This window comes from Echiichthys vipera (assembly GCF_963691815.1).
Source record: "Echiichthys vipera genome assembly, chromosome: 7".
Taxonomy (NCBI): Eukaryota; Metazoa; Chordata; class Actinopteri; order Perciformes; family Trachinidae; genus Echiichthys; species Echiichthys vipera.
The window spans coordinates 12,985,289-13,011,163 of record NC_139832.1 but is presented as its reverse complement, the minus strand read 5'-3'; the positions used below and the strand labels follow the sequence as shown (position 1 = coordinate 13,011,163).

At 39.9% G+C, this 25,875-nt stretch overlaps 2 protein-coding genes across 2 annotated transcripts; one reads left to right on the top strand and one right to left on the bottom strand.

Annotated features, from left to right (window-relative positions):
• Positions 1 to 334: 334 nt before the first annotated feature.
• tbc1d2b (TBC1 domain family, member 2B) lies at positions 335 to 14,809 on the bottom strand. The gene is made up of 13 exons (XM_083917178.1): positions 14,441 to 14,809; positions 13,564 to 13,714; positions 11,584 to 11,758; positions 10,298 to 10,452; positions 9,829 to 10,079; positions 7,554 to 7,976; positions 7,358 to 7,468; positions 6,521 to 6,717; positions 5,473 to 5,967; positions 5,272 to 5,389; positions 4,666 to 4,851; positions 3,092 to 3,213; positions 335 to 2,654 (listed from the first exon to the last, which is right to left on the bottom strand). The coding sequence occupies exons 1-13, from the start codon at positions 14,780 to 14,782 to the stop codon at positions 2,459 to 2,461; spliced, it is 2,922 nt and encodes a 973-aa protein (XP_083773304.1). The 5' UTR covers positions 14,783 to 14,809; the 3' UTR covers positions 335 to 2,458.
• Positions 14,810 to 17,878: 3,069 nt separating this feature from the next.
• On the top strand, positions 17,879 to 22,840 carry LOC310948949 (uncharacterized protein). Its single transcript, XM_083916257.1, has 8 exons — positions 17,879 to 17,992; positions 18,078 to 18,214; positions 18,674 to 18,840; positions 20,052 to 20,141; positions 20,586 to 20,751; positions 21,671 to 21,817; positions 21,904 to 22,608; positions 22,703 to 22,840. Exons 1-8 carry the CDS (start codon positions 17,956 to 17,958, stop codon positions 22,748 to 22,750), a joined length of 1,497 nt encoding a protein of 498 aa, XP_083772383.1. The 5' UTR covers positions 17,879 to 17,955; the 3' UTR covers positions 22,751 to 22,840.
• The last annotated feature ends 3,035 nt before the right edge of the window (positions 22,841 to 25,875 follow it).

The following is a 25,875-nucleotide window of genomic DNA, read 5'->3' as shown; positions in this document are numbered from 1 at the left end:
AGGCTTTTGTGGCTGCAGAAGTCCCTCCCCCTGATGGCTCTATTATGAAACTGCATGAATATGAGAGGACGGCTATCAATAAAGATGACCAACGTGTGGTGTTTATTCTGAACCAGGAATATTTAAGGAATTGAGGATTAACTACCAGAAGCAAGCTGTTTTTTTCTTTGCTTTTCTTTTTTTTTTAATTTTAATGAAGACCTGCAGATCATACTCAGTCAGCCATTGTTTATTGAATTTGTCTTGTAACTGCTATTACAAAAACAAACAGTGGCGTAAAAGTAATTCTGTAACATAAGAGCTTTGCATTTTTCATTATTAAATGATACGGAATAACAATGAACAAGATACTATAGATGTACATACAAAAAAGTGAAGTGCCCTATAATATTCAGCAGTCATCTTGCTATAACATTTGTGCAATAAATTGCTGGTAAAAGCTTAAGAAAGAGAGAAAAATAGGAGATGACATTAAATGGAGCTTATTCCATGTGACAATGAAAGTGACAGAAAACAACAAATGCCATGCAAACTATCCTTAGAACAGATGTGTATTCAAATATGAGCAAACCAACAATATGAGCCATTTGACAAAATGAGTGGACCGAAGAAAACTCTGTCTTAAACCAATCAATCTCTAGAGAGACCTGCTCTCATGAGGACGGACATATTAAATCTCTACTTCTACGGGTCTTTTTTCTTTCACATTTCCATCATGAAACAACCACAATCCTGCCATTTGTTCACAAGTCCGGGTGATCCAATACAACAGTTAAGGCATGGTGCTGTAGCTGACGATACTGCAGCAGAGAAAAGTCAATTGTGTAGCAAACAGCGATGAAAAATCTGTCAAAAGCACAAAGTAATATAAAAATAAGGACATTTAAAGCTATAACAAACTGTAAACAATATATCAGCACAAGTTAAGGGGCTATGCAAGAAACATGTCTTCCTCTCTTGTAGATTCCCATTCAAACAACAGTTTTACGCTGTTGAAAAAGCAAATATAGACATGGTTTATCGACTTTTTCATACTGTTCTGTTTTAACAGTAGAAAGTGTAAAACTGGTGAAATAGAGAATATGGTCACAGTGCTAAAGAGTAAACTGTCTTGTGTAAGTACCTGGATGTGGAAAGATTTTGCTACACACAGAAATCTCCTGAAACACTTCCCTCATAGATTACAAATCATATTTCCATTTTCTATCATGTTGACGGACTTCTCCAATATTTTCCAAAATCATACAGTGAACTAGTGTAAACACTGGGTAGACAAATGTTGTACTGCCACACTGAGGACAATGAATGCAAATACATAAGAAAAGTAATCCCAGCCTGTACTGTATATCTTGCAAAATAGCAAATAGGAAAATTTAATCCTTTAAACACCTAACAACCCCAACTAATGTTTGGGGAAATGAAGAACATTACTAAAACAAGGCAATACATTCGAAGTCCCTGCCAATTTAAAATATTCTCCAAAACCAGTGGCCGTTACACAATTGTTTTTAGTTTAAGCACAAATGTGCAAAACTCGTTGGACTTTTCAGACATGTTGTTGGAAAAAAAGTAATTAAGTGGCACTCAAGTATAAAATAACACCTTAAAAATCATACTCTTGGAAAAACAATCACCCAGACATGGTCAGATAAACTGGCCTGACCAACATTACTTAAAAGAAAACACTGCCAGAGCCTGTTTGTATCTTGGCTTAATTTGAATCCTGAGATAATAAAAGACAATACAGTCTTCCCCAAAATCTTCCACATGCTGTGTGTTAAGCCATAATACGTGGGAAGATTTACTTTTTGACCCTATGTTTGATGGTAAATCTTTGTGTCGCCCCTGGAGGCTGGAATGATGATTTTTGGAACGACTTAAGTGACGAGAAAGCTCTAAGACTTTTACTTTTTAAGTTTCAGCAAAATTTGAATTTCAGCATAAGTGATTCAAGTGTATTGAGAGACACATGGATCAAACATATGTTGCTGAGTGGCAACGTGGGAAATGTATGAAAGAATAATAGTAATAATTAGTAAACAATTTTAAGAGATGTAGGAAAGGAAAAAAAAAGAAAGCCAAACTTAAAATGAGAAAAAACAAAAATACAATCATTCCTTCGACAGGCATAAAATAGCCAACTATGAAAAGATTACAGCCATCTTTTAAAAAAATACTGATTCGGACTGCAAGAGTTTAGCTTGGCATTTGAGGTTGAAGAGCAGTGAATAAAGCATATTGTTTTGGCTGTCACATAAACACAAAAGCATACAACAAATAAGCATTTAAAAAAAAAAAAAGGCAGGAATACTGATAGAGAGCCTACTTGGCCTGTAATGTTTTGGTCTTTTGATGCGATTTCACTAAAAATAGATTGTAAATTGATTGGTCCGGCTCTGATTATGTAGACCCAGTCTTAACAATCCTTTACGAAAATTCCCTTTACAGTTGCGACACGTCACGCATCCTCCTCATCATCGCTGACGAAGCTCCGTCTGTCCTGAGTCGTCTCTCTTTCCCTGAGGAAAGTCTGTCTGATCGCCTCCAGTTCGGTCAGCTCAAGACGGACTTTCTCCAGGTGGAAGGCGCGGCGGTTCTGGATTTGTCGCATTGGGAACGGGTTCATGTCGCCAAATGCGATGTTCATCAGCTTCCTGTAAAAAAAAAAGGAAAAGGAAAAAAGACAGTCCTATCAGTCTGGGATGGTTTTCTATTGTTCTGCAGACTCTGTGCTGTGCAGATTTTACATCCTATTGTCCCTGTTTTATACATTTGTTTAAGGTTACTGTGTTTTTCTCACCAATATCTCCCAGAGTCATTTTTGTAGAGCTATGATGACTATTTTGATCAGTAAATGAACTGATCCAGACCTGGTTAAGATTCATCATTACCAATCAGTTGCAAGAATGCATATTGCAATGTCTACAGATGCAACTCATGCAAACTCATGCACTGCAGATAACCGGTTTGTTTTTTCACTGGCCTCATAGCAAGGAGACATGATAAGCTATTCCAAAATGAATTATCTGGCTCCATTACTGCAGACACACAGTCCCTTTAGAAATACCAAAACAAATTACAGTTGCTCTACCTTGAATCCAGGATCGTGCGTGTGAAGTATCTAAGATATTTGAAGATGGCGGTGGAATCCTGCAGCTTCAAAAACTCTTCCTCTTTGTACTTGAAGAGAGCGAGGGCGAAGCGAAATATGATCTGTGGAGAAAAATTATTATAGCTGTGAAATCTACCTCATGACTCTCCTCTTAGGACTGACCATTTACCATACTGTACCAACACATCATCCTTTTAGAGGAGCGTCTCAGCAACCAGCAAAGTCTTACTGTCTTGTTTTATTGCTATTTATTTACAGAGTTAACAGCTGAATAAAATGGTGATTCACAACACAGACCTTTACATAGCGTCTACATTTAAAAAAAAGAGAGAGGCTAAAATCAATATTTCTATATTTGACTGTCGTTAAAGTGGTCGCTTGTTGAGATGAACCCACAGAGAAGTATCACCAGGCTCTGCAGTTCCACTCGGCTTTAGAACGTCTTTTAACTCATTGTTTTGGCTTTTTCTGGCCCGCCTCTTTACTGTAATGGTTGAATCTCATCACTCTAATTGCACTGTTTTCAGCCACAGCAGGCAGTTGTTTTCCATGAAAAAGCTCTAAAGACCTCGGTTCAATCCACCTACCCAGCACCACAGCACCAAACAGCAGACGAAGGTAGCAACTAGCTGGTGAACATAATGGAGCGTTTAGAAGCTTTAAGAGCCAGATGTTCCCCTCAGGAGACTTAAGACAAAAATATAATGAGACTAAATACTGGACTTCCTCACAAACAAGCCTCTCTATAAATGCATGAATGAATAATGTTGACAAATGTGTTTGCTCTATATATGTAAATGGAAAACTCAGTAGGGTTCATCATGTTCCAAGTTCACCATGTAGGGGGTAATGTAGAGCGACTTCTTACTAATCAATAATTTGATACAAAATATTGATTTTAAAATGCTTCTCCAAAGTCTATGATCAGAACTGAGTCCATAATAACAGTCTGTGTTAAAAGGTGATAGGTAATACCGTTTGTTTCCGCTGCCCCCAAGTGGACACAAATCAGTCACTGCAGGTTTAATGCAGCATTAACTTTTTTGTTTTGGCAACTGAGGTGCAGAGCTCCTCTAGAAGTAAAACTACAAATATATTATTGGTTAAAAGTTGTTTTGGCTAACATGTTAGCAAACAATTGGCTATTTGCCTAATTGGGTAGCAAGACAACAAGCTAAAAAGCTCTTGTAAAGCGGAAGAAGAACTTGCATGTCATGTGGTGATATAACACATAAGCGTTTGATAAATAAATGAATAAATAAAACTAAATAAATAGTGAAGCTTTACATTTGTATAGCTATAACCCTTCAGAGTAAAAGAGATCTGGAGAAAAAGATAGGTTGATATGTCAAACCATGTGGGAACTTGTTTACACCCAAAAAGAAAAGTAACTCTTAAAATTATCTGTAGGACACAAATTTAAACTCAGCCAACTGATTACTTTTAAAGGTCTCCTTATCTCATTTTTTAGTTTCTATAGAAGCCCATCAGCATATCCACACAGATATGTGAGGTTAGAGGATCATTGTTTTACTTCTTCGTCTACCTCTCACCTTTGGACCTTCATATAGGAAGGCGTCCCAGATCTTGAAAAGGATGTCGCTCACCACACTGTCCACAAACACCACCAGGAACCAGTTGAAGGTGATGAGGGAGAAGTCCACCTTGTACTGCTCAAAGTGGGCATGAAGCCGGGGGAGCTTCTCACTCATCAGGTCCTTGAACACACGCTGGTCAACCTGCAGACACAACAAACATTCAGGGTTCAAGGTATCTTTATTATCCCTGAGGGGCAATGTGGTGTACAGCCAGCAGTAAAAAGAGGCACAGCAAACAACAAATATCAAACGTAAAACACGATAAAAACAACAACACAAAACAGCAAAAAGATCAAAACAAATCACAATTTCATGTGGGCGTTGACCAGACTTTTACAGAATCATTTATTTTTACAGCAGGAGAAAACACAGGGTCAAATCCACCAGAGAGAAAAAAAGCAAACAGTGCTGATCCCTATGCTGCATTTTTCCACGATCAGTCACGAGCTGCACGTCACATGAATATGACATCACTGACACCAGGGAAACCTATAAACTCTGGTAAAGAGGCGGCAATCTTGTTTCTTCCGATGCTAGAATATAACCTTTAAGCTTGTTTACCTGTGAGCCAAGCAGAGTCTTGGTGTAATAGTCTCTTGGCATGAAGACCTCCACAATGGCTATAAGGCTCCAGAAGGCATCCTCTTGGTCCAGATAGAGCAAGGCAATAGCTGCCAGCCTGAAGAAATGACATGCGATAAAAGAAAAGTGGTTACAGGTTATAAAAGGAGAGACGGAGAGCCACCAGAACCCCTCCTGTACCTGTTTAACCCCTGACAGTAGCCGATATCTGGGTTCCTCCAGGAGAAAGCCATCAAGACGTTCCTGAGTTTCTGGATGCCACCTGCACTCGGGGAGGAATAGTGCTTGTTGTTGGGCAAAGTACGCAGCAAGTCCAGCTCAATCTGCTTCGAGGCTGGGTTGGGCTTGTCCCGGGCCACATTTAATAAGGTCTCATAGTAGTCGGGCGCCAAGTGGTCCCGAAACTTCTTGACATGGAAGGAGACACACCAGCGCCACACCTGGGACCGGTGTTCATGGGGAACGCCGTAGCGAAACAGGGCCTTGAGCTCAGGTGAGCGCACCAGGTCTCTGTTCATGGTGCTGGCCAGAAAGTTCTCCCACTTCACCCCGACGGACACCTCCTGATCCGTCATGGATAGGGACTTCAGCTCCAGAGCTCTCACCTTCGCAACCAGCCTCTCCTCCTCTTCTTCCTCCTCAGGGACCGTCTTGAAGCCAAATGTGTCATACTCACTGATATCAAAGCAAGGTGGAGAGAAAATGTAGAAAAATGATTACCAATTAATGATGTTTCATTTTCCCAAAATTTATAACATTTTTAGGGGTTCTACATTACTTAGGGACAGTGTGAACTTTTAAAAATACATTCTGATGAGCCCCAAAGGACATGCCTGAGCTTGCACAGATGTCAGAGCAATAGCAATAGTGAATGAAATACCAATTAGCAGAGCTAGTTTTTCCAGTCAAGAAATATGAAAGCTACTGAGGCAACACCAGTGTCTCTTTCTCCCCTTCAATAGATTTTTCTAGATTTGTTGTTAGATTTTGGGGGGAACTGAAGTTTTGTGGGGTTTTTTCTTATTGAACTACCATGTGGTATCATCTACATTTACCTGCTTATCGTTGCAAAAAGTGTATAAATGTTAAAATGCGGCCTGTTTTATTTAAAGCGTACTGCAACAATATTTAAATAAATGAGTTTAAATTAAGAAATTGGAGATACATTTAACATACCTTATAATACGAACGAAACATTTTTTAAAAGGCTTTTTGGCCCAGTCCATACCTGACAGTATTTGGTTTAAAGATGTGGTGCTCTTGCTGGTCAGAGCTCTCTGCCTGCAGCGCATCCTCTAATAATCTGGAGATGACCTCTCGGGCTGGGCTCTGCTCTGAAGACGAACACACTGGGTTCTTTACTTCTTGAAGCAGCACCAGATACTTGCTCTCCACCTGACACAGCTTGGCCTCCAGGGCCGTATACTGCAGCAGAGATACAGGAGAAATGTAATCAGTAACTTTGTTAGGCAGGCAGAAGCGAGCTAATAGTGTGCTATTCCTTGTTCCTACTTGGAATTTTAGGTTTAGGGGGCATGAGCTAGGGTCAATACTGGACTTCCCCTACATGCTACTCAGACTTCCTGTTTCTATTAACAGAGTAAGGGCGCACTCACACTGTCCTTCTGTCCCGGGCCATATGTGCGCCTGTTCGGACATAGAAAATAGAAGGACGGACCATGCGCGGACATTTAACAACAACAACAATGGCGGTGAAAGGTTCACGTTGGTGTGATGCGAGGTGGAGTGTTTACTGCAGATTTGGTCGGATGAAAATATTCAAAAACAGTCGACAAGACGCACAAAAACTCCGAGGTCTACGGAAAGATTTGTAAACAAAGCCACACACACGCGATCAATGCGTGTGACGTGTGACGTGTTACGGCGTGATGATGTATGGACAGCAAGAAGCATTGGCCGAGGCCCAGGCAGTGTGAGTACAAACGAGGCTTGGGCGCGGGGGGAGTGGGAGGGGGGACAAGTACCCTAAAGCCCGGGTCGCGGTGCGGAAGGACAGTGTGAGTGCGCCCTAATGCTCCATTTAGTGACAAACACAAGACATTACCTTTGCCTCTAAAGTCTTTTCTCTACTCTCTGCGTTTCTACGTAATACTGTCAGCTCCAGGATCTCTTTGTTCAGGAACTTGTTCTGGGATTTGTAGCCTTGAAGACTGTCCTGTAATTGGAGAAACATGTTAAGTTAATCAGAGTACAAACTCAACCAGAGCATTATCAAAACCATGACAAAATTTTAAACTGGCCTTGAGGATGTCCACCTCCTGCTGATCTTTGTTGGGAGGTGGCGAACCGTCGTTGGGATTGCAGCCCTGCTCTGAGCTATCCTGCGACAGCTTGATGATGACTTCATCCTTGGCTTGGATGGTCTCCATCAGCATCCCCAGCTGGTCGTTCATCTCCCCCACCTTTATCTTCAGGCCCTTCAGCTCTTGCTGCAGACTCTCCTTCTCCAAGGCGAGACGCTCCATGTGGCCACACAGGGACTGGATCTGTCCATCTCTTTCTAGAAGCAGGGCCTCCGACTGGACAGTCTCTTCCTGAGTTACCGCTGAACTTTGAGTCTGGTCTGAATCCTCAGATGAATCTGGAGCGGGGGCTGGACGGCGTGCTGGCTGCCTATCACACTGGGAGGTTCTCAGAGTCTGCTGCAGAAGTCTCACCAGCTCCTGTTTGAATATAGAGGATTTATTTTGTCAACATAGCGTCTTGGAGGGTAAGGCTCATCAATAGTCGCCAGGTTCGCCAAGAAGCATTGATATGTTGAGTACAATGTTCATTTTGTGTTCGCTAAAAAGGGAGACCTCTCAATATCATAAAATATAAAAAAAAAACGTTAAGAAATTAGCAGATTTTCACATTATACTTCATGGAAACAAATATAGGCATCAGTCACACCATTCCTAACAGACACCACTATATTTAGTGTTGTTTAGTTGTTTAAGCCCTTATGTACCATATAAATCGCATGCATAGGGAAGTTTCAAGATCTGGGTGGCCTACCACCTTGGCTATATCATTTTCCCGGAGAAACCCTGCAGGTTCACACTGTTTGACAGAGGCAACAGTCAGGCTGACTTAAGCAGCAACACAGCACACAGCCACCACTATGTCCAAGTTCATGTAATGACAGAGCATGAAATTCAATAAGAACATTTTACCATAGCTATGCATATCATTAAGTATACACTGTGACCAATGTGCACATACTTGGCACGCATTTGCATTAAAAACACACTAATTATATCTTTCTTTGCAATGTTGCTAACCAATTCAATATAGGCCCGACATTACCTTGAGGTCATGATTAACAAAACAATGTCAGCTTCGGTCTGCTTGAGCTGAACTGTACCAGGAATGACTGAATATTTCCAACAACAGTGACACAGATGCAGCAAGCTGAGACAGTTACTTAGAGTTACTCAGTTAATTCTTGTTGAGGTTTGGGCTGGCAGTAAAACACTTCACACACACATTGTAAAGCCATCCAGCTAGTGTCGCAGCCATTGTGACCAATCAGCTGGTCTCAAAACCCTAAAACAAGAACAGAGAGTTATGGGAAAGAACGACACAGCTGCGATTGTTGTTGGGAGAACTGTCGTTTCCTCGTTTCTTGCTCAAGCATGACTAATCATTTTCTGTCTTCCTGTGTTAGTGATGGCATCAGGATTACACCAAACCACTCAGTCAGACGCCACAACCTCAGGCTTGTGCTTTACTAAAATGATAGTGGAAAGCCTGGCATTTCGACTAATGTGGATAGTTCACACATTAAGTCAATCCTGGTGCTTTGTAGTTAACTGTGAAAACCATCAAGTCTTTGCTACATGCATTTCGACAGATTACAATCACTGTAAACAAGACCACTGGTAAGATAAAAAAAGCCCTTTTCACAGAAGCAGTGCAAATCTGAAATTATCTAGACATTACCCAGCGGAGCATGTGAGAAGGCAAATGTTTGAATCGGCTTTATCAGACATCATAAGGGCCCTGTCAGCTCCCATGTTGAAAGTCTGTTAAATCACCAATTGAGACCATATATAAGAATTTACAACAAGCGAGTGGGCGTGTTGATGACGTACTGTCATGCGGCTAGCAAATCCAGAAGAAAACAAACATCAGAGGGTGAAGAAGAGGGATGATTGACATGAAGATGGCAACAAAACTGTCAGTAAGAGCCGACGCTGACCTCATCAGACTAGACTACGTCCTGCCTCCTGCACGTCTACCCAGGTGACACCCCTCGCCTACTGAGAACGTGTCTGAAGAGGACAAACTCATGCTGTGTGCTACATGTGTGAAAGGGAAACTCTGGACAATGTCCACACCTGAGTCATCGGACATTATTCAAAGATATGAGATAACAGCCGACAACAACAGACTATATGGACAGTGGAGCTTTCAGGCACATAACAGGACTCTGAAAACGCTAAAGATGTAAATAAATGTATTCTTTAAGTGATAACAACATACACGTTTTCATGGGATCTATATATGTGTATAATAATGAGATAACTGCACCTTCTGACTGGCCAGCTCTTCTCTGAGTGCAGCCTGTTCCTGCTGCATGCGGCTTAGTTCCTCTTGTTGACTCTGGAGGCGAAGTTGCATCTCCCAAGGTTTGCTGCCGTTACACTCCACTGGGGAGTTCTCGGCACTGCGCGTCTCAGCATTGCGCCCAAACCTCCCAGAAGCCATCATATCTCGAAGAGGCTTCTTAGGCCGTGCCGAGTTGCGCACAAAGTCAAAAGTAAACGATGATCCAAAGGAATCTGAGAGAGAAGAGATAAATATGTAAGAAAAGTGAGTAAAAGTTAGGGGGCCAGAGCAAGCGGAGACATTTGAGAAAAATGCATTGTAACTATGTTTGTCATAGTATTGAGCAAATGAGTTGAGCAACAAAAGACAATTCTTCTCTGGAGAATATAACTTGAGTGTGAGTATCAAACCCTGGCCGGAGGGAGAATAAGGCACCAGGGAGTGAACGTACGTCTGTGTGTGTCTGGCTGATGTTTCTGTTCAGGGAAGTCCTTGGGTGGAGCGTCCACAAGCTCCCACTCCTCTGTGCTGTTGTTGCTGTTGGTATAAAAGACGCTGCGTCTGCTCTCACCTCCTCTGCCTGGCCGCAGATAAGACATGGAGTTCCTGACAGAACAAAAAATCAGGCGAGCGGGTGAGTAAGACCAAGACTGGAGCTCCGGTGTCATGCTGGACATGAAGGAACTGCTATTATGTGAAAGCTTTTAAAATCCACAGGGATCAAGGGCAAACTGCAGGGAAGCCTGATGTTCTGTTACTTTGTAAATGGTAACATGAGCACAAACAGCCTGTTATCCCAAAAGGCACTTGGTAACAGAACTGCTGCTGCATACAAGTAAAAAGCAACCCACGCTGCAGCTTGATGAGTCCAACTTACTCTCAATGGGAGAGCATAATTTACAAATAAAGGGTCACTTAATAACTAACATAAATGGAAGGCATTGTTGAATGTAAAATTAACAGGGTCATGCATAAGCTCATAAAGACTTGTGTTTTTCACACTTCTAAACGTGAGATCGTTATAACCACATCACTATTTATGTGCAGCAGAATGTAATTCTTGCTTTCCCCACACCTCATATACTGGACGTGTTTCAGCCACATTCTTTCAGTCGTTTCGCTCTATGTGACGGAAAAGACTGAATCAATACATCTGCCTACAGCTGATCCGTAACGCATTGAAGCACGCTTTATGAGCATAGCTGCAAAGCAAAACCATCTTTTTAATATCACATTTTTGGTGTTTGCATTCTTGAGCTCGAGATATAACTGCAGAAACCCTTAAAAACTCTATGCATTTCAAAATATGAGCAGATAAATGGTCAAGATAAGGACTGGCAAGGTGACATGCTGGAAGGAGTAGCAGATTACTGTGCACCTTTAAATGTGAACTCTCTTTCCATTATGGATACATAGTAAATTCCAAAACCATGTCACATTTTTATAATTTTAGTGTTTTTTTTAATCATTTGAATAGACGTATTGTATGCTCCAGAAGGGGAACTATTGATTGCTGCATACTAGACCAACTAGTGAACTATGGATGTAACCATTTCCTCCATTGCAGTCAAGGCGAGGAAACACTGAAGAGGTATCTTCTTTCCTCGGTACAACTCGATCGGGACAAACTAGTTGTGCCAGTTTGGCAGGGACTCAAAACAAACACACTTCTGTATTTCTTTTTTTAAATTCGGGTATATCATCCTGATGGGCTGCACAGCTTTCATTCAGCCTTACCTGAGTTCTGTACCGAAGTTTTTGAGGGAGAAGTTGAGGGGGTTTGCGGACGCACCAGAAGGCCCTCTGGCTGACTGGATCCCCACCATTCCCCCGCCATCTGTTTCCGTCTCCATGGCAAAGTCGCTGCGAACCTTCTCCATGCTGTCACTTAGCTTCTCAAAGACAGGCGCATCTGAAATAAGTCCATTAGAACAACGTACTGTAATAACAATAATAATAATAATATCACCATATAAATGAGATGGCCATGACCCTGAATGGTTTCCAGAGAAAAGTGAAGCAATATTTATAGTAACCCAGAATTCCATTTACAGCACAGCAGGGTGGATGTCTGTGGTTTCATGAGCAGCTCTCTAACCATCAGAAAATACAGTATGTAGCATTTCTGAGCCAAGAAGGCTAAATATAAAATGTCCTTTATATAAAATGATCTGGGAAAGTGTGGGAACATTTGATAACAGGCCAAACAGCTCCAAAGTTATGCTGTCACACCCATAGAGGGCAACTAGTTTCAACCACATAGTAAACTGCATTTCATGTATTACAATGATTAAACTCATTTTACTCGGATCAACAATTGAACTGACATCTCCAGACAAGAAAAAAAACTATGTTGTTATCCTCTGCACCTGTGCCAGCAAATTGGTCTCACGTGTTACAACACAATGTCTTTATATCTTAATCTTTATACAGCAGCTTTTACCAGATAGTCTAGAAACTTGGTGATATAGTGTAGATAAGCTGAGGCATGTTAATCGTTCACTAGCCATGCAAAAAGGACAACATAAAACATTTAATGTCCTGTGCACAGCTCGAGGGAAAGTTCTAGTTAAGGAGACATTGCTGATTGCACATGTCTTTCCTACACCCACACATTTCATCACAACTCGCTGACAAAAGGTCGAGGAAGTTTGAGACTGAGACAACACAGGGTGGTAAAAAAAAATGTATGAAAACTGAAATTAGAGCACTTCAAAGCACTTTTGTTTTCTATATCTTTACATTCAGAAACGGCTATTTTTCGTAGGACTGTTGTTTGGGGCTAAGCATCGTTTACAAAATCAAGTGTTACAATATGGTTTACTGAATACATCTTTATTGGTATTGCGTTACAGTTAACATAGGTATTTGTGCGACCTTTTTTAAAAGAAAAAAAATGAGTTGTGTGTTATAGTTAGTTATGATACAGTGTATGAAAGCAGTACAAATAGATGTGCTGTAATCCTTGTTCATATTTTTAGCATTTCTTGTTTGGACATTGTATTATTTTTCTTCCTTTGAGATATTTGAGACATTTATGTTCATTTGTAAATTGCTGGCAAGCCTGTACAGCTTTAATTGTAATGTTAGGAGGGTTCTTTTAAAACCCTTTTTTTCATACAACCTGTGCATTTTCTTATGATATTGTATATTTCTATTTCTTCTTTATTCTTTTTATTTGCGCAAATAAAGAACTTAAGAACATTGACTTAAAATGAATTGCATTTAACTTTGATGTTCACACATTACTAGGATTGCCATAAGACACTATGCTGGGATTGATAAAGTGAATTATATTCTACTGTGTGAACAAACATGCTCTTCTTTACAATGTTTTTGCTGTGGAGCTGCACTCATTCTGTCATCTTACAGTGGCAGATGCCTGTGAGAACAATTGAGAACAGTAGGCAGTTCACACAATGAGAATTTGGTTGTGTGCATTCAATTAAACACACCCTAGATAAAATTGATGTGTGAACTCCTTTCTTTGGCCATTTATTTCTCATTCACTCTGTACTTGACATAACCACTCCTACATGCTTGTTCTGTAGGAACTTGGGAACCTGGCAACAAAACAACTCCACTTTAGTTTGTGGCACTTGTGTAAATATTAATCCATCAGATACAGGTGTTTACTTTCAGCTGGTACCTGGAACAGAGCAGTGAAAATGAGTGATCATACACACCGCACATGTGCATGTGTGTGTACCTGCCTACCATTGTCCTTGCCTACGAGTCCCGTGGGAGGATAGGCCAGGGTCGGGGAGCTCCAGCTGTCTCTCTGACCGGAGCCTCGTGTGTTGCTGTACTCCCAACGTTTCTGCTGTAACTGCTGCAGCCAGTAATGCATCACCTGCCTGCTGGGGGCCTACGGACACACACATACACCAGCTTACTCACGAGTGAATCATATTTTAAAGCTAAAAACGGTTAAAAGACAACAAAAATAATGAAATGAAATCTTGGCTAGGAAAAACGATAACAGCTGTGGAATTAAATAAAGCATGTGAAACAGCCCAGGAGCACTTTAAATAGCAGGTTACTATTAGGATTTGTCATGTGAATGAGCCCAGACGCTGGTTTCAGTCTCAGTTCCAGCCTTGGGCCGTGCAAGCTGTTTGGTATTAAACATTCACACCATCTGCTGAAAAGGGCAGCCAGGCTGAGTGAGACCAGAAGCACCTGAAACCCGTCACAGTCACATGACAGCAAAGAAGACACAATCATCACATGAGATGACCCTTTGCAAAGCAGAGGTGTCATGAGGGCTGATGAGCTCATATATGCCTGCAAATCAGTGCATACGATTATCTCTACATGTAAACAAACAGTGGGCTGGTTGTGTTTGGGGCAATCAGCTGAGTAATGTGCTGATTAAGCTCTTGTCAGAATGTATTTTTATTTTTAGACAGCTTCTTTTCTTCTTCTTCTTCTGTCAGCTCACTCCTGACTGTCTGCAGAGATATTTGCACGTCCGACTAAAATCAAAGCTGAGAATAAATGAAGCTGGGATGGGTGTGTCTGCCTTTCTTCAGAAGAAAGGAAGTGGACAAATGACAGCCAAGCAGTGCAACACATGCTGAAAAGTTTCTACCTTCAGGAGAAACTCCTTCCCGGTCGTGCGGATCTCAAACTGACCCTCTTCCCCCTCCACGTCGTAGCTGAAGCACGCATCACCGATCTCGATGTGCCCGAGCGGCAGGGCATCTTGGGGAGTCTTGAAGTAATACAAATAACATTTCCTCGGATCGTACACGAACCACCTCGGCTTGTACCCCCTCAGAGGCCCCTTTCCGGACAGTTTGTTCAAGTAGCCGCACAGCTTGGAGGCCTGCTCCTTCGCTCCCTCGACCTCGGCCACATCCACGGACCTGGAGGCCAGGACCCGCGAGGCTGTGCAGGACTTTGCTGCGCTGCCATCCTCCTCTTCGTGCATCGTTCCTCGAAGTTTCTTCTTCGCGCAGCGCAGCGGATGCCCACTCCTGTTTCCATCCGCATGACTGCCTGCCTCTCGGGTAAGGGGACCATGGGAGATGTAGTTTTGTTTTCAACGGTGACGTGGTGTGCGAGGTGTGCATGCAGTACCGTTGGGTGGTGGTGTTTGACCAGATCTGCTACCAGAGATACTCCCGCTGCCAAAATTATAAGAAAATATAATATAATAATAATAATAATAATAATAATAATAATAATAATAATAATAATAAATATGGTTGATATACAGTAAGATATAAAACAAACTAGAAATATCTAAATTTGTCAGGTGAACATGGCACATTCAATGTGTGTATTACATAACTTTCCAATCTTTCGCATGAGCCATAATGATATGTTATATTATATCATATTAGGCTATATTATATTATATGACATATAAAAGTGTATTGTCCTTTTACTCCACATCTCAATGTAAGGCGGAGCGAGGGTGCATTTCCCTGGGATCAATGTGCAACATAAATAACACTATATACAGAAACACAAACATTTATACAGCTCAACAAAGCCCCAGAGCCAATATGCTTATTAATCAATCAACAAATCAATAATAAGTATTAATAAGTATAAGTAGTAATAAGTATTTCTATTCTATTCTATGAACATAAATACAGCATAAACATATACACACATGTACATAGCAGCCATCATTAACATAAACAGGAACTGAGAAAATGCTATGCTTTATTGCATCAATTTACTGTGAGGAAACATGAGAGATTAAAAATAAATAATTAACAAGTAAATAAAATAAATAAACATACTAGAGTACATAAATCAATAGTCAAAGAAAAAAAGATCACTAAATACATGTATAACTACAAACAATAAAAATCCCGGCTAAAAAAGGTAAAATACAATAAATAATTAGACGGATAAGTAAATAAATCTTAATTATAAGCCAGGTTAAAATGTAATAACTATTTGTAATCGGCACTCTCTGTTGCCCTCAGGTCTTCAAGAAGGCTGTTCCTAAGATGTGTGGAGTGCAAGTTAAATAGTAAAAGAAATAGTTAAAATAATAATAATAATAATAATAATAATATATATATATATATATATATATATATATATATATATATCAGCAGATGGTGTGAATGTTATCAAATATGCAGTGGCATTGCAATACATGACAAAAATGTCAATATTTCAGAGACCCCCCCATATCTTATTTAGAGGAACCAAGCTGTATCTGTAGTTGGCACACTTTCAACAAATCGATATATCCAATAAAAGCAATAATAAAATAAAAAATAAACACAAATCATAAAAATTTTGACATGTTATGCAGTATGAAAATAAAACGTGGATACACTGAAATACAAGATAAGCCCCTACAACACTGTGTGTGCAGTTTAAGAAAATGAAATTAGTTGTAGTCTGTCTGCACTTTGTAGGAGCTATATTATATTTTCAATAAATCAATCTAGTCTACAGCTGTTTAATCATCTGTGATGGTGACTTACCTATATGTTATTCAGTGTGACTCATACAGTGAAACGAAAGTATATAACAGAACAGAGTTCAGCCTGTTGGAGTATTTCCTACTGGGCTCAGAGTTCATTCTGGAGCTGCAGAAAGGAACATCTGCTCAACCTGCTTCATGTTGATTGATGGTTGTAGACGTGAACATGCTATGACATGATGCATGTGGGGCAGTAAACGGTACATGGCTGATCTTATGCTTATATAAAAGCCTATTATTTCTCCCATTGAAACGTAACCCATCCAACAGCTGAGATAGCTGTGACTTGTGTTTTGTTACAAGTCACATTATTATTTTAGTCCGATTGAACTTTGGCTTTCTGGGAGATTTACCGTAAGTTGTTTGTGAAGATGCTTTTTTTTCACCCACAGACATAAAAGTGATGTGATGTACTTTTGTTGTGATGACATTTTACAGACGTCAACTGACTTGTGACCTTTTAAAAGACGCACATCCCCCTCATAGGTATGTCGCCAAGACTGAAAAAAGAGCCTCTTGTCTGGCAACTGTCTGATAACTTTACTTCCTTTTATATATCCGGTTACCTCACAGCTGCTGTAGAAAAGATCAGTTCTATATTGTTCAAGGCGGTCATTGTAGTATAATGCTATGCATGTATTGAATCTTTACAAACATGGAAACAGTGATAACATTGCACCCCGATCCTCCTAACACCTCCAGAGGAGCTCATCATGACTCACAAGGATGTTTATAAGACTGACAGACAGCACTGTTGAGAGTATGACACTGTAGCATTACTTAGTCATACATGGAACATAACAGTGCAGATATTGGGTGGATGTGTAGATGGATAACAGGCCTATCATTTCTATTATATGTATATTAGAGGAAGAATACACTTTGTTCAATCAGCTGCGTATGGGGAAAAGTAGCAGTGCGTCTTCTTGTATCAACATTAGAGCAATGTTATCCTTGGGGGAATGCTGATATAAAGTCTCACCCCGCTCAGTATGACACAGAGGCTCTATCTGGTTATTGTCTCTCCCCCAGTGGGACTTCCTACTGTTCCCCACTGAGCAGAAACCAACAGAGAGATGATTCATTAGGACTGTCTCAAGCCACGGGGGGAATGAGTTAGCCATTATTTATGACAACCTTAAAACAGGGCTAGGAAATATCTCATCTTATTAGTTATGCCCTCTAAAATCTCAGTGAATCTTCCCAAACGTTTCCATTCATTCATGCATTCGCTCCTCCCTTGTGAGCTGTGATCTAAACTCATAGCAAACACAGTTCAAAAGACATGGGAGATCAACTGCTGACGCAACAGATCACCCACTGCTACAGTAATCAGACTCTTGCAAACCGACACACTCGTGTGCACACAAACCACAGTTATAGCTGTGTGCGGCTTACTTTCCATTTCTCTTCAGGAAGCTTCTGCTTTGTTCTGCTACCCATAGACGTCTCTGTCATGCAAATGAGCTGCATGAACTCTGCTGTGCCGTTGCCGAGCAGCACTGCTTTCCAAGCCAGGGGGAAAAATGTGTGTAACTGTAAATGTCATCTGTCTATATCTCCCATGTAGGGTCACACTCCCTCAGTACACCTTCAGTTGGAGGTTACAGACTGTTCAGAAGTTGAGAGGCATTTTAACGCTTGCTGAAATGACACCAGGTTCAAACCACACACTCTCAAGGACAGGTATGTACACATCACTAACCTTATGATAACAGTTTTCTGAGCTTCACATTCAACTGAGTATAAAGCCTTCCAATCTTTTTTCTAGGGATTGACAGAAATTGCTGCGTACTGTACAGACAACAGAAACCCAGATCTGAGAAGATCTGCCACTTCTCAGGGTCGAGGACAAAGGATCACAAACAGTCCTCCTGCCTCAGGACCTGCCTGACACTTTGCTTCAAGGTATGTACTGTTACTAGATCACCACAAGAACACGGCACTTACTGCTTTAATGACTAACTTATTAACCATATATCTCCGTGCAAAGTAACAGTTTGCTTACCGCCAGTGTGACATAACTGCAGGAGGTCAGTGTAAATAAATGTATTGTTGGATGAAAACAGCCTTATTATTGTAGAGTGAAAATGGAATTTAAATAACTGTGGATTCTGAACAGTTTATGTTAACCAATTAAATTATTACATATTGTAAAGAAATATTGCACAGTATATGTTCAAATTGAAGTTTAACATATTTAACAACTGGTATTTCCTGCAACAATGACAATACTGAGCTACTTAGTGTCTGGTTGACACCTCCTGGAAAATAGGCAAATTAGAGAGTGCAAATGCACCCTCACTGCATACGTTTGGGAAGTGAATGCCGGTTGTGTTCATCTGCTGTCTGTGTGGCATTGATCAGGAACAGGCGAAGATGGAGAGAAGTGAACCACCGGTGGATTCTCATGTTGAAGGGACTGAAGGAAGATTCAGGGAACTGGCTTCAAAGTGGTTCATCGAGACTCAAGTGCCACTCATCGTCCACAATGGCTTCTTTCCCACTTGGTTCCTGGGCTTCATCACAAGAAAGTAAGTATTCACTAGGGAAACATTTCATCGTATGGACAAAATAGATCTTAAGTGGGCTATGAGCCAATATTAGTCTCTGTCACATTATTATTTTGTGGGTTAAAAACGAACTTCGCTCAATTTTAGAACAATTAGTTTGTCACAACGAAGATATCCCGTTCTTTGATGTACTATTTCCTGTTTTTATACAGAACTATACAGTATATAACTACTCCAACTTTTAATTCAATATTATACAGAGGAGGGTTTTTTTTTATTTCTTAAGCAAATAAATGTATATGGATTATTACTTAAGTTCTATTATTTTAAGTGAGAATTAGTAAATCAATTTATTATTATTATATATTACACTATGACACATACTACATACAATATTACATATGATTGTTACACTATCCTATATTATACATTATGTATTATATATTATTATTATAGTATAACATTATTACTGTTACTACTACATTGCACCGTATACTATATCTTATACCTGATACTAAACTGTACTAAATCATCCTACTGTATACTTTGATAATATATTATGCTGTCTTAGCATATCACGTACTATATATTTCTATTTTTCTTTCCTAGTGTTATAACACTAAGTATCACTAATTAATCACAATATACTTTATTTTTCTGGTGTGTGCTGTTTTCATAGACACGCTGCTATTTATCATACGTGTCATATTAACTTTTTTTTATTTACTTATTCTCTTATACTAGGTGTATATACCTTCTACTTAATTTATTTGTCTTTTTTACTTTTCTTTTCTTTTAACTTTATTTATCTGTACTTATTTTTGTCTTTAAGCTTCTGAAATACCAAAATTTCTCCCGCTTGGGATCAATAAAGGCCAATCTTTTCTTACCAACCTCATAAATATACTGTATAGGTCAGAGTGTACATCAGGTGCAGTGACATTTAAGTCAAGCCACCTATCGCTGACAGACATACAGCAGACACCTACATTACGATCACAAGGGACAGTTTTGTCAGAACCTGTGTTGGTAAATGACGGGTTAAGAGAAAAGACCTGAAGCCCAATGGATTTTCCTTTGATGCAGCGTAATTTCCAAGGTGAATTACGTGATCCGCCTTCCTTACTCTGCTCAAAATCTGACTCACTGTTCCTGTAAACTCAGGCCAAATTGGGCTTTTGGGAAACAGTTTTTTTGTCTGGGTTTTAATGTTTTTTGTGGTCTATCTACAGGGAGGCTGAAGAAATACTCAGCGAAAAGGAGCTGGGCTGTTACCTGATCCGCCTCAGTGATAAGGCCATCGGATACATACTGTCTTATAAGTGAGTTTTTATTAGAGTCGTATACTGATTGTGTTTTTACTGAGCTTATTATTATTACTATTTGCGCCTCTCTATTTAATGCTTCTAATATTCGTGTGTTATTATATCTTCACAGATAAATACTTGTTCTACATGTAATTGTACAGTATATATGTAATCAATAAAGAATAAAGAGCTCATAATGCGAGGATTTTGTGCCAAATCTGCTGTTGTTATAGTTTTTACTTCTAAACTATTTTTAAGCAGATCACTTTTTCAGTGGACAACTAAGCTCCAAAAGTCATAAATGGGATGTTTTTGTTTTATATTAACCACGGATATTATTTAAGTCATTTTAACCAAACTTCAAATTGTCCTCACCTTTCAGCCAAATGAACCCAGGGTTGCTTTGTGTTTTGTTTTTTTAACCTAATACATTTTAATTTATATTATTTCCTGTTGCAGAGGCAGAGATCGGTGTCGACATTTTGTGATCAACCAAAATGAATCAGGGCATTTTGTAGTCTGTGGAGACACCGAAGAGCACGACTCGGTTTCTGATCTCATAGAGTACTATAAGACGAGCTCCATTCAGCCATTTGGAGAGTACCTGACGTTTTCGTGTTTTGAGGTAAGACAAAACTTCTCAGTCCCTTTCTTTAGGTAACACTGGGCCTCATGCAGCTATAGTATCTTACATTTTCTCTTAATTTTAACTATATAAGCAAAGGTAAAGTGGCAAATGATGAATGTTGAGCCTAAACTTGTTTGTATTGGACAAACAATTTGTGGACTGTTTTTTTTCTTATCTTGGTAAGAGTGCTCCCAACTGTTAGGTACAATTTCAATCCCCTAGACAGTTTATGAATCAATCCATCTGTATTATAGTAGAGAGCTATAATAGCAGGACTTTCTGTTAGATTACTTCTGTGGGCATTTAAATGCTTTATACACAAGCCAAGGCCATATTTTTCTCTTGGCGCCTTCAATCTCACTCTCTGCAGGCTGCAAGATACAGCTGCAGGGTTAGACAATAACGCCCACTGTCACTGGGGTAACACTTTGCATTTCCTAGCTGGTGTGAATCCTTACTGTCGTGTTTATGCATTATAGCCAATGAGATGTTAGCACTTCTCCTCTTGCTGTCTGGGTCCACCTTCTAGTATAAGAATCTTGGCTTTTGCTGTCTGAGCCTTAGAATTGAGGTGGCTTCACGCACGACTTTGTGTTGACGACTCCTCTGTTCTCCTTGATCAAGTATAAATAAACTCCTTCAGCATGAGACATACGGGACTCTGGCACTTTGTCTTTTTTTCTGGCATCACAATAAATTCTTCCTAACACCAAACACTCGTAAAATGTTCTCTTACCTAAGAGCAAAGCAAAAATAAGAAAACATTGGTGAATCCCCAAAATCAGTGGGTACTAACAAAAAAAGAACAAATTGCGGATACGGACAAAAATAAGAGAAAATCTGTCTGTTTATTGCTTCTTTGTCTGTAGAGCCATTAATCGAGAATGAGGGTCTAACTGATGTTTTGTTCTTGCAGGCACTGGATAAAGAGCTTTATGATATAATCCAGGTTAGCCCTAAAGAAAAGCCAGTAGCCAGTGTCAGACCTGTGAACATGCCAAAACCACAGATGAACTCAGATCAGCCGCCTGCACGGCCACCAAAGAGCAACAGGACACTAGAGGTGAGTACAGTAATTCATATGTTACACCGAAATGTTTGCTGTACCTTTAAGATAGCTTTAAGAGCCTGGCTTGTTCTGTTAAACAGGAAGTACCACCTTTGCCTCGGAGGAGCAGGCACCTTGATATTGGCCCCCTGAATGACCCTGACAGGGTTTTGTATGCTCAGCTCAGAAAGCATTCACCCAGGGAGATACCGAGATTCCAACATATCTGTCAAGATAATTTCCATGGAAATAATCCGGGGAGAGCCGAGATATCCACAATCCAGGATCAGAGCAGGTGCAGTCCTCCATCTGGACCGGAGTCTGTTTACTCTGAGCTAGGCCTGCTGGAAAGCAAGAGCAGGTCTCTGCCGCTTCTGGACAACAGCTCTGATGGAGAGCAGTCTTACAGGTTGAGTGCACCCCCTTACATGCTACCGAGACTCTCCCCCAGACCAGTCAGACAAGCCACTAGCCTTAACCCACTGCATCAGAGGACAGACTCATGGAGCAGAGTGAGTGGTAGCGTGGAAAACATGAGCGACAGTGGCGTCTATCACCTGGCAGGCAGTTCTGGTAGCCCACACAGTACATCCTCTGGGACCAGATCATCAGCACCAGGGCAGCACAGCGGTTCAGTGTACGCCGAGGTCCCCAATGAAGCCGTTGTTGGCCGTTTCCCTCACGACAATACATATGAGGTGATTCCTGGCCACGAGGACACAGACGCACCTGAACTCAACAGCAACACTTATGAGCCTCTGCAGGACGTCAGACCCAAACATAACCAATCTTCCTGGGGATTAAAGGTTAGCATGCTTTCATTTAAACACTTGAAAAGTTGTATTTAATGTTCATCCTACTGTATTTATTTACTGATTCATTTTTTTTAATCTCCTGAAGAACGATAAATGGAAATGGCTGTTCCCTGAGGGCAAGAGGAAATGGTGATGAAGTTTGCCAGCTACTGATGAAAATATTCTGACACTACAGTGGGGCTGCCTATTCTGCCCTCCTTGAAAGGTGCTTTTATAAAGTATATTCAACATGAGCTTACATGTTCATAGCTATTAAAATGACATGTGTGTATTTTTTCTTTTTAACGTATTTATTTAAAAATTATTTACACAATTAAAAAAAATGAGATTCAAAAAGGAAATGTTTTCTTTGGGAAAAAAAATGTGTGCTGTGTTTACTGACCTTTAAAAATATATTTGACTACAGGCTGCTACCATCAATGCTGCACTACATTCACATGAAACTTTATTTGCATACATATTTCAAACGTCTGTATACAACAGCAATGAGGAAGTGTGTCAAAAATGCTGACATGTAATTTATTATCTTCTATCATCTGCTGCTTTTACCCTCTAATTATAGATTTTGTGGTAGTCACTAAAACGACAGTATAACCTTTTATGCGTACATGAATGCTTTCCATGATCACAGTTATGTTTATAAGTGATTACAACAGCTGCAGTACTGTTTTCTGTAGAGCTCGGGTGTCAGATATATGGAAATAAGATGTTTCCCCTGCAGTAGATGTAATGCAAACCAAGATATGTTAAGTTAACCCACTAAAATATTAAATGATGCAGCTCGGCTTTCACAACTTTGATAAAGATGATAAAGTGTCACTGTAAAACAGAAAGACTTGTGTCCCCTCCTAAAACAGAGACAAGATGGCATAAGTGCCTATGTATCAGTGGGTGTCTGCACCTTTGAAACAGGATGTACTAGTTTCAGTATATGCAAAATAAGAGAAAACATATCTTAATTTTATATTATTATAACAGCAACAAACATAAATCTAACAATTTTCTTTAAAGCCCTATTTAGCAAGTATAAGCATTACATACAAACTTAATAAATTGTTTATAATGTATTAGTATTTATAAATGTACTTATTTGTGAATTAGCCATAAATACTTTGATTGATTGATAACGCTCTATAAATACATTTTACAGTGGTGATAAAACACAAACATTTCATATACATAAATGGAAAAAAAGGTTGACTTATTTCTTCTGGTGCTTTCAGCCTCATGGCCGTCATCAGCGGATTGAGTTTGCTCAGTAGTAGTAGTCATACATTTAAATAAATACCTCATTGCTAAAATAATAATAGAATAAAAAAAACTTTTTTTGCAGAAATAATTACTTAATATTTAAAATTCATATAGAATGGGATGTTTGATGGCAACTGTGTTATATTATATCAGCATTATTAGTTTATGCACCAGTTCACAGGAAGAGTTATTGCAAAACACGTTAAACAGTGTCTCTATTGTCTGTATGCAACTTTAGTGTATCGCAGCATGTTGTAAACCACTTGCTATGAATGCTTAACAGGGTGGGGTTAAAAAAAATCACATATTTTAAAGAATAAGTGAAAATGAAGGAAGTATAATACAGTACACAGCTGCACACACAGCAGTTTGTCAGACCTCCACTATCGTCATGTTGTGAAAGCCTGAGGCACCCTTTAAAATCACATCAAATTAAAACAGACAAGGTCCCGTGGAGTGACATCAGTAGGAATTTCGCACACTGTTTGGCCCCCTCTCTACCACAGAAACAGTTGCTTACACTTTACAGCCGCAGTATCACATTGCACCAGAAGCTTCTCTGCTAGGATCATAATTAAACAGATGTTCACCGCGAGACCAGTAATTAATGAAGCCACACAATCAGCACTGTATTGCGATGAATATTTGATGCTGCCCTCATAAAGGGAACTGGAGATAATGGAAGAATTAACCGGCTGCTCTGATGACCGCACACTGTTTAACTGACTTCAACATCCTCTCCTTTCAGGCGAATTCAAACATTCCTTATAATCTTTTCCTCATTTTTTCATAGCTGGCAGTACACTTGAGGATAATCACACCATTCATCAATGTGGCTCTGTTTCGTACACTCATATTTTGGTGTCGATCAGCACATGTGTATTTTTTTGTCCTCTGTCACACGCAAGATCCAGCCTGAACATTTCACCATCACAGTGCCAGTATACAGTAAAACCTGTTGCAATAGCTAACAGGAAAGGCTCTTGCCTCACAACACACTTGAGATTTAAATGATCTATCTATGCTTGGTGGCTTGTTATGTTGCTTTACTCTGTGTCCCAATTTCTACTGTTCCGTATTTGTCAGACTCAGCACCAATTAACCAGGTCACGTTTATTTTGCAGCCGTTGCACAAAAACATAAAGATATCTCGGATTCGACTTTTAGCAGATGTTCTGCATGTATGGTTACCCAACATCCACTTGCACAGTATGACTCACTAGTACAACCTGAGCTGAAAACATGCTGTACAAAAACAACATAGTGGTTGATTAATCCCAGAGACCAGGATTAATGAACCAACATGACCAAGGCCATTTCTTGCAGCTTTCCAATAGATTAACTGTGTGTGCAGGATATAATCATGCTTGTGAGTGCTGAGGCAGCTCACTCCTAATGATCGCATCCTGCTTGACAAGTTATTACAGCACATATGATGGGCTATGCAGAGGCGCAGTCGTTTCCTGATCTTTACTCTGCACGCTCCTTGATCATCACGGGTGGGTGGGTTGAGGTGAACTGCTTATAAAAAAGGCATATTAGTTAGCTCGTTAAAGTTGTAGGTCAAATCATTCACTTGAAATGATTTGGTTGATGGTGACATATCCTGTGTCGGAGGATTATTCCATGTTTTTCATTGACAACAATAAATAAATGCATAAATGCATTACATTAAAAAAAAGAAAATCAAGACAGAAATAAACATTTATTCAAAGTAAGACAAATACCTGAAGTCACATAAAATGTAATATCCAAAAAATGGCTGTATTTAATATCTCATGATAATGGCTGAGGCAGGAGAAAGCTACCGACATTTGACGACAAAGCCCTTCATGTCACTGGAGACCAGTAAGATGTGATTGTCATCATCAGTTCCACAAGCAAATAAAACACAGCCCAAAATGTTTAAAAGCAATTATACACTGCATGTACAAATATTGCATAGCTCATATAAAATATCTGTATGCCCTTAATACCAATGCTGTGCTTTCATTCACTTCAAGCTCT

Coding starts and splice junctions, on each gene's coding strand:
- tbc1d2b (XM_083917178.1), bottom strand. CDS start 14,782: ATGCACGAAGAGGAGGATGGCAGCGCAGCAAAGTCCTGCACAGCCTCG. Junction 10,080..10,297: donor TCAGCCAGACACACACAGAC/GTACGTTCACTC, acceptor CTTCTCTCTCAG/ATTCCTTTGGATCATCGTTT. Junction 3,214..4,665: donor TCCTATATGAAGGTCCAAAG/GTGAGAGGTAGA, acceptor TTTTCTCCACAG/ATCATATTTCGCTTCGCCCT.
- LOC310948949 (XM_083916257.1), top strand. CDS start 17,956: ATGACACCAGGTTCAAACCACACACTCTCAAGGACAG. Junction 18,215..18,673: donor GCCTGACACTTTGCTTCAAG/GTATGTACTGTT, acceptor GGCATTGATCAG/GAACAGGCGAAGATGGAGAG. Junction 20,142..20,585: donor GGATACATACTGTCTTATAA/GTGAGTTTTTAT, acceptor TTCCTGTTGCAG/AGGCAGAGATCGGTGTCGAC.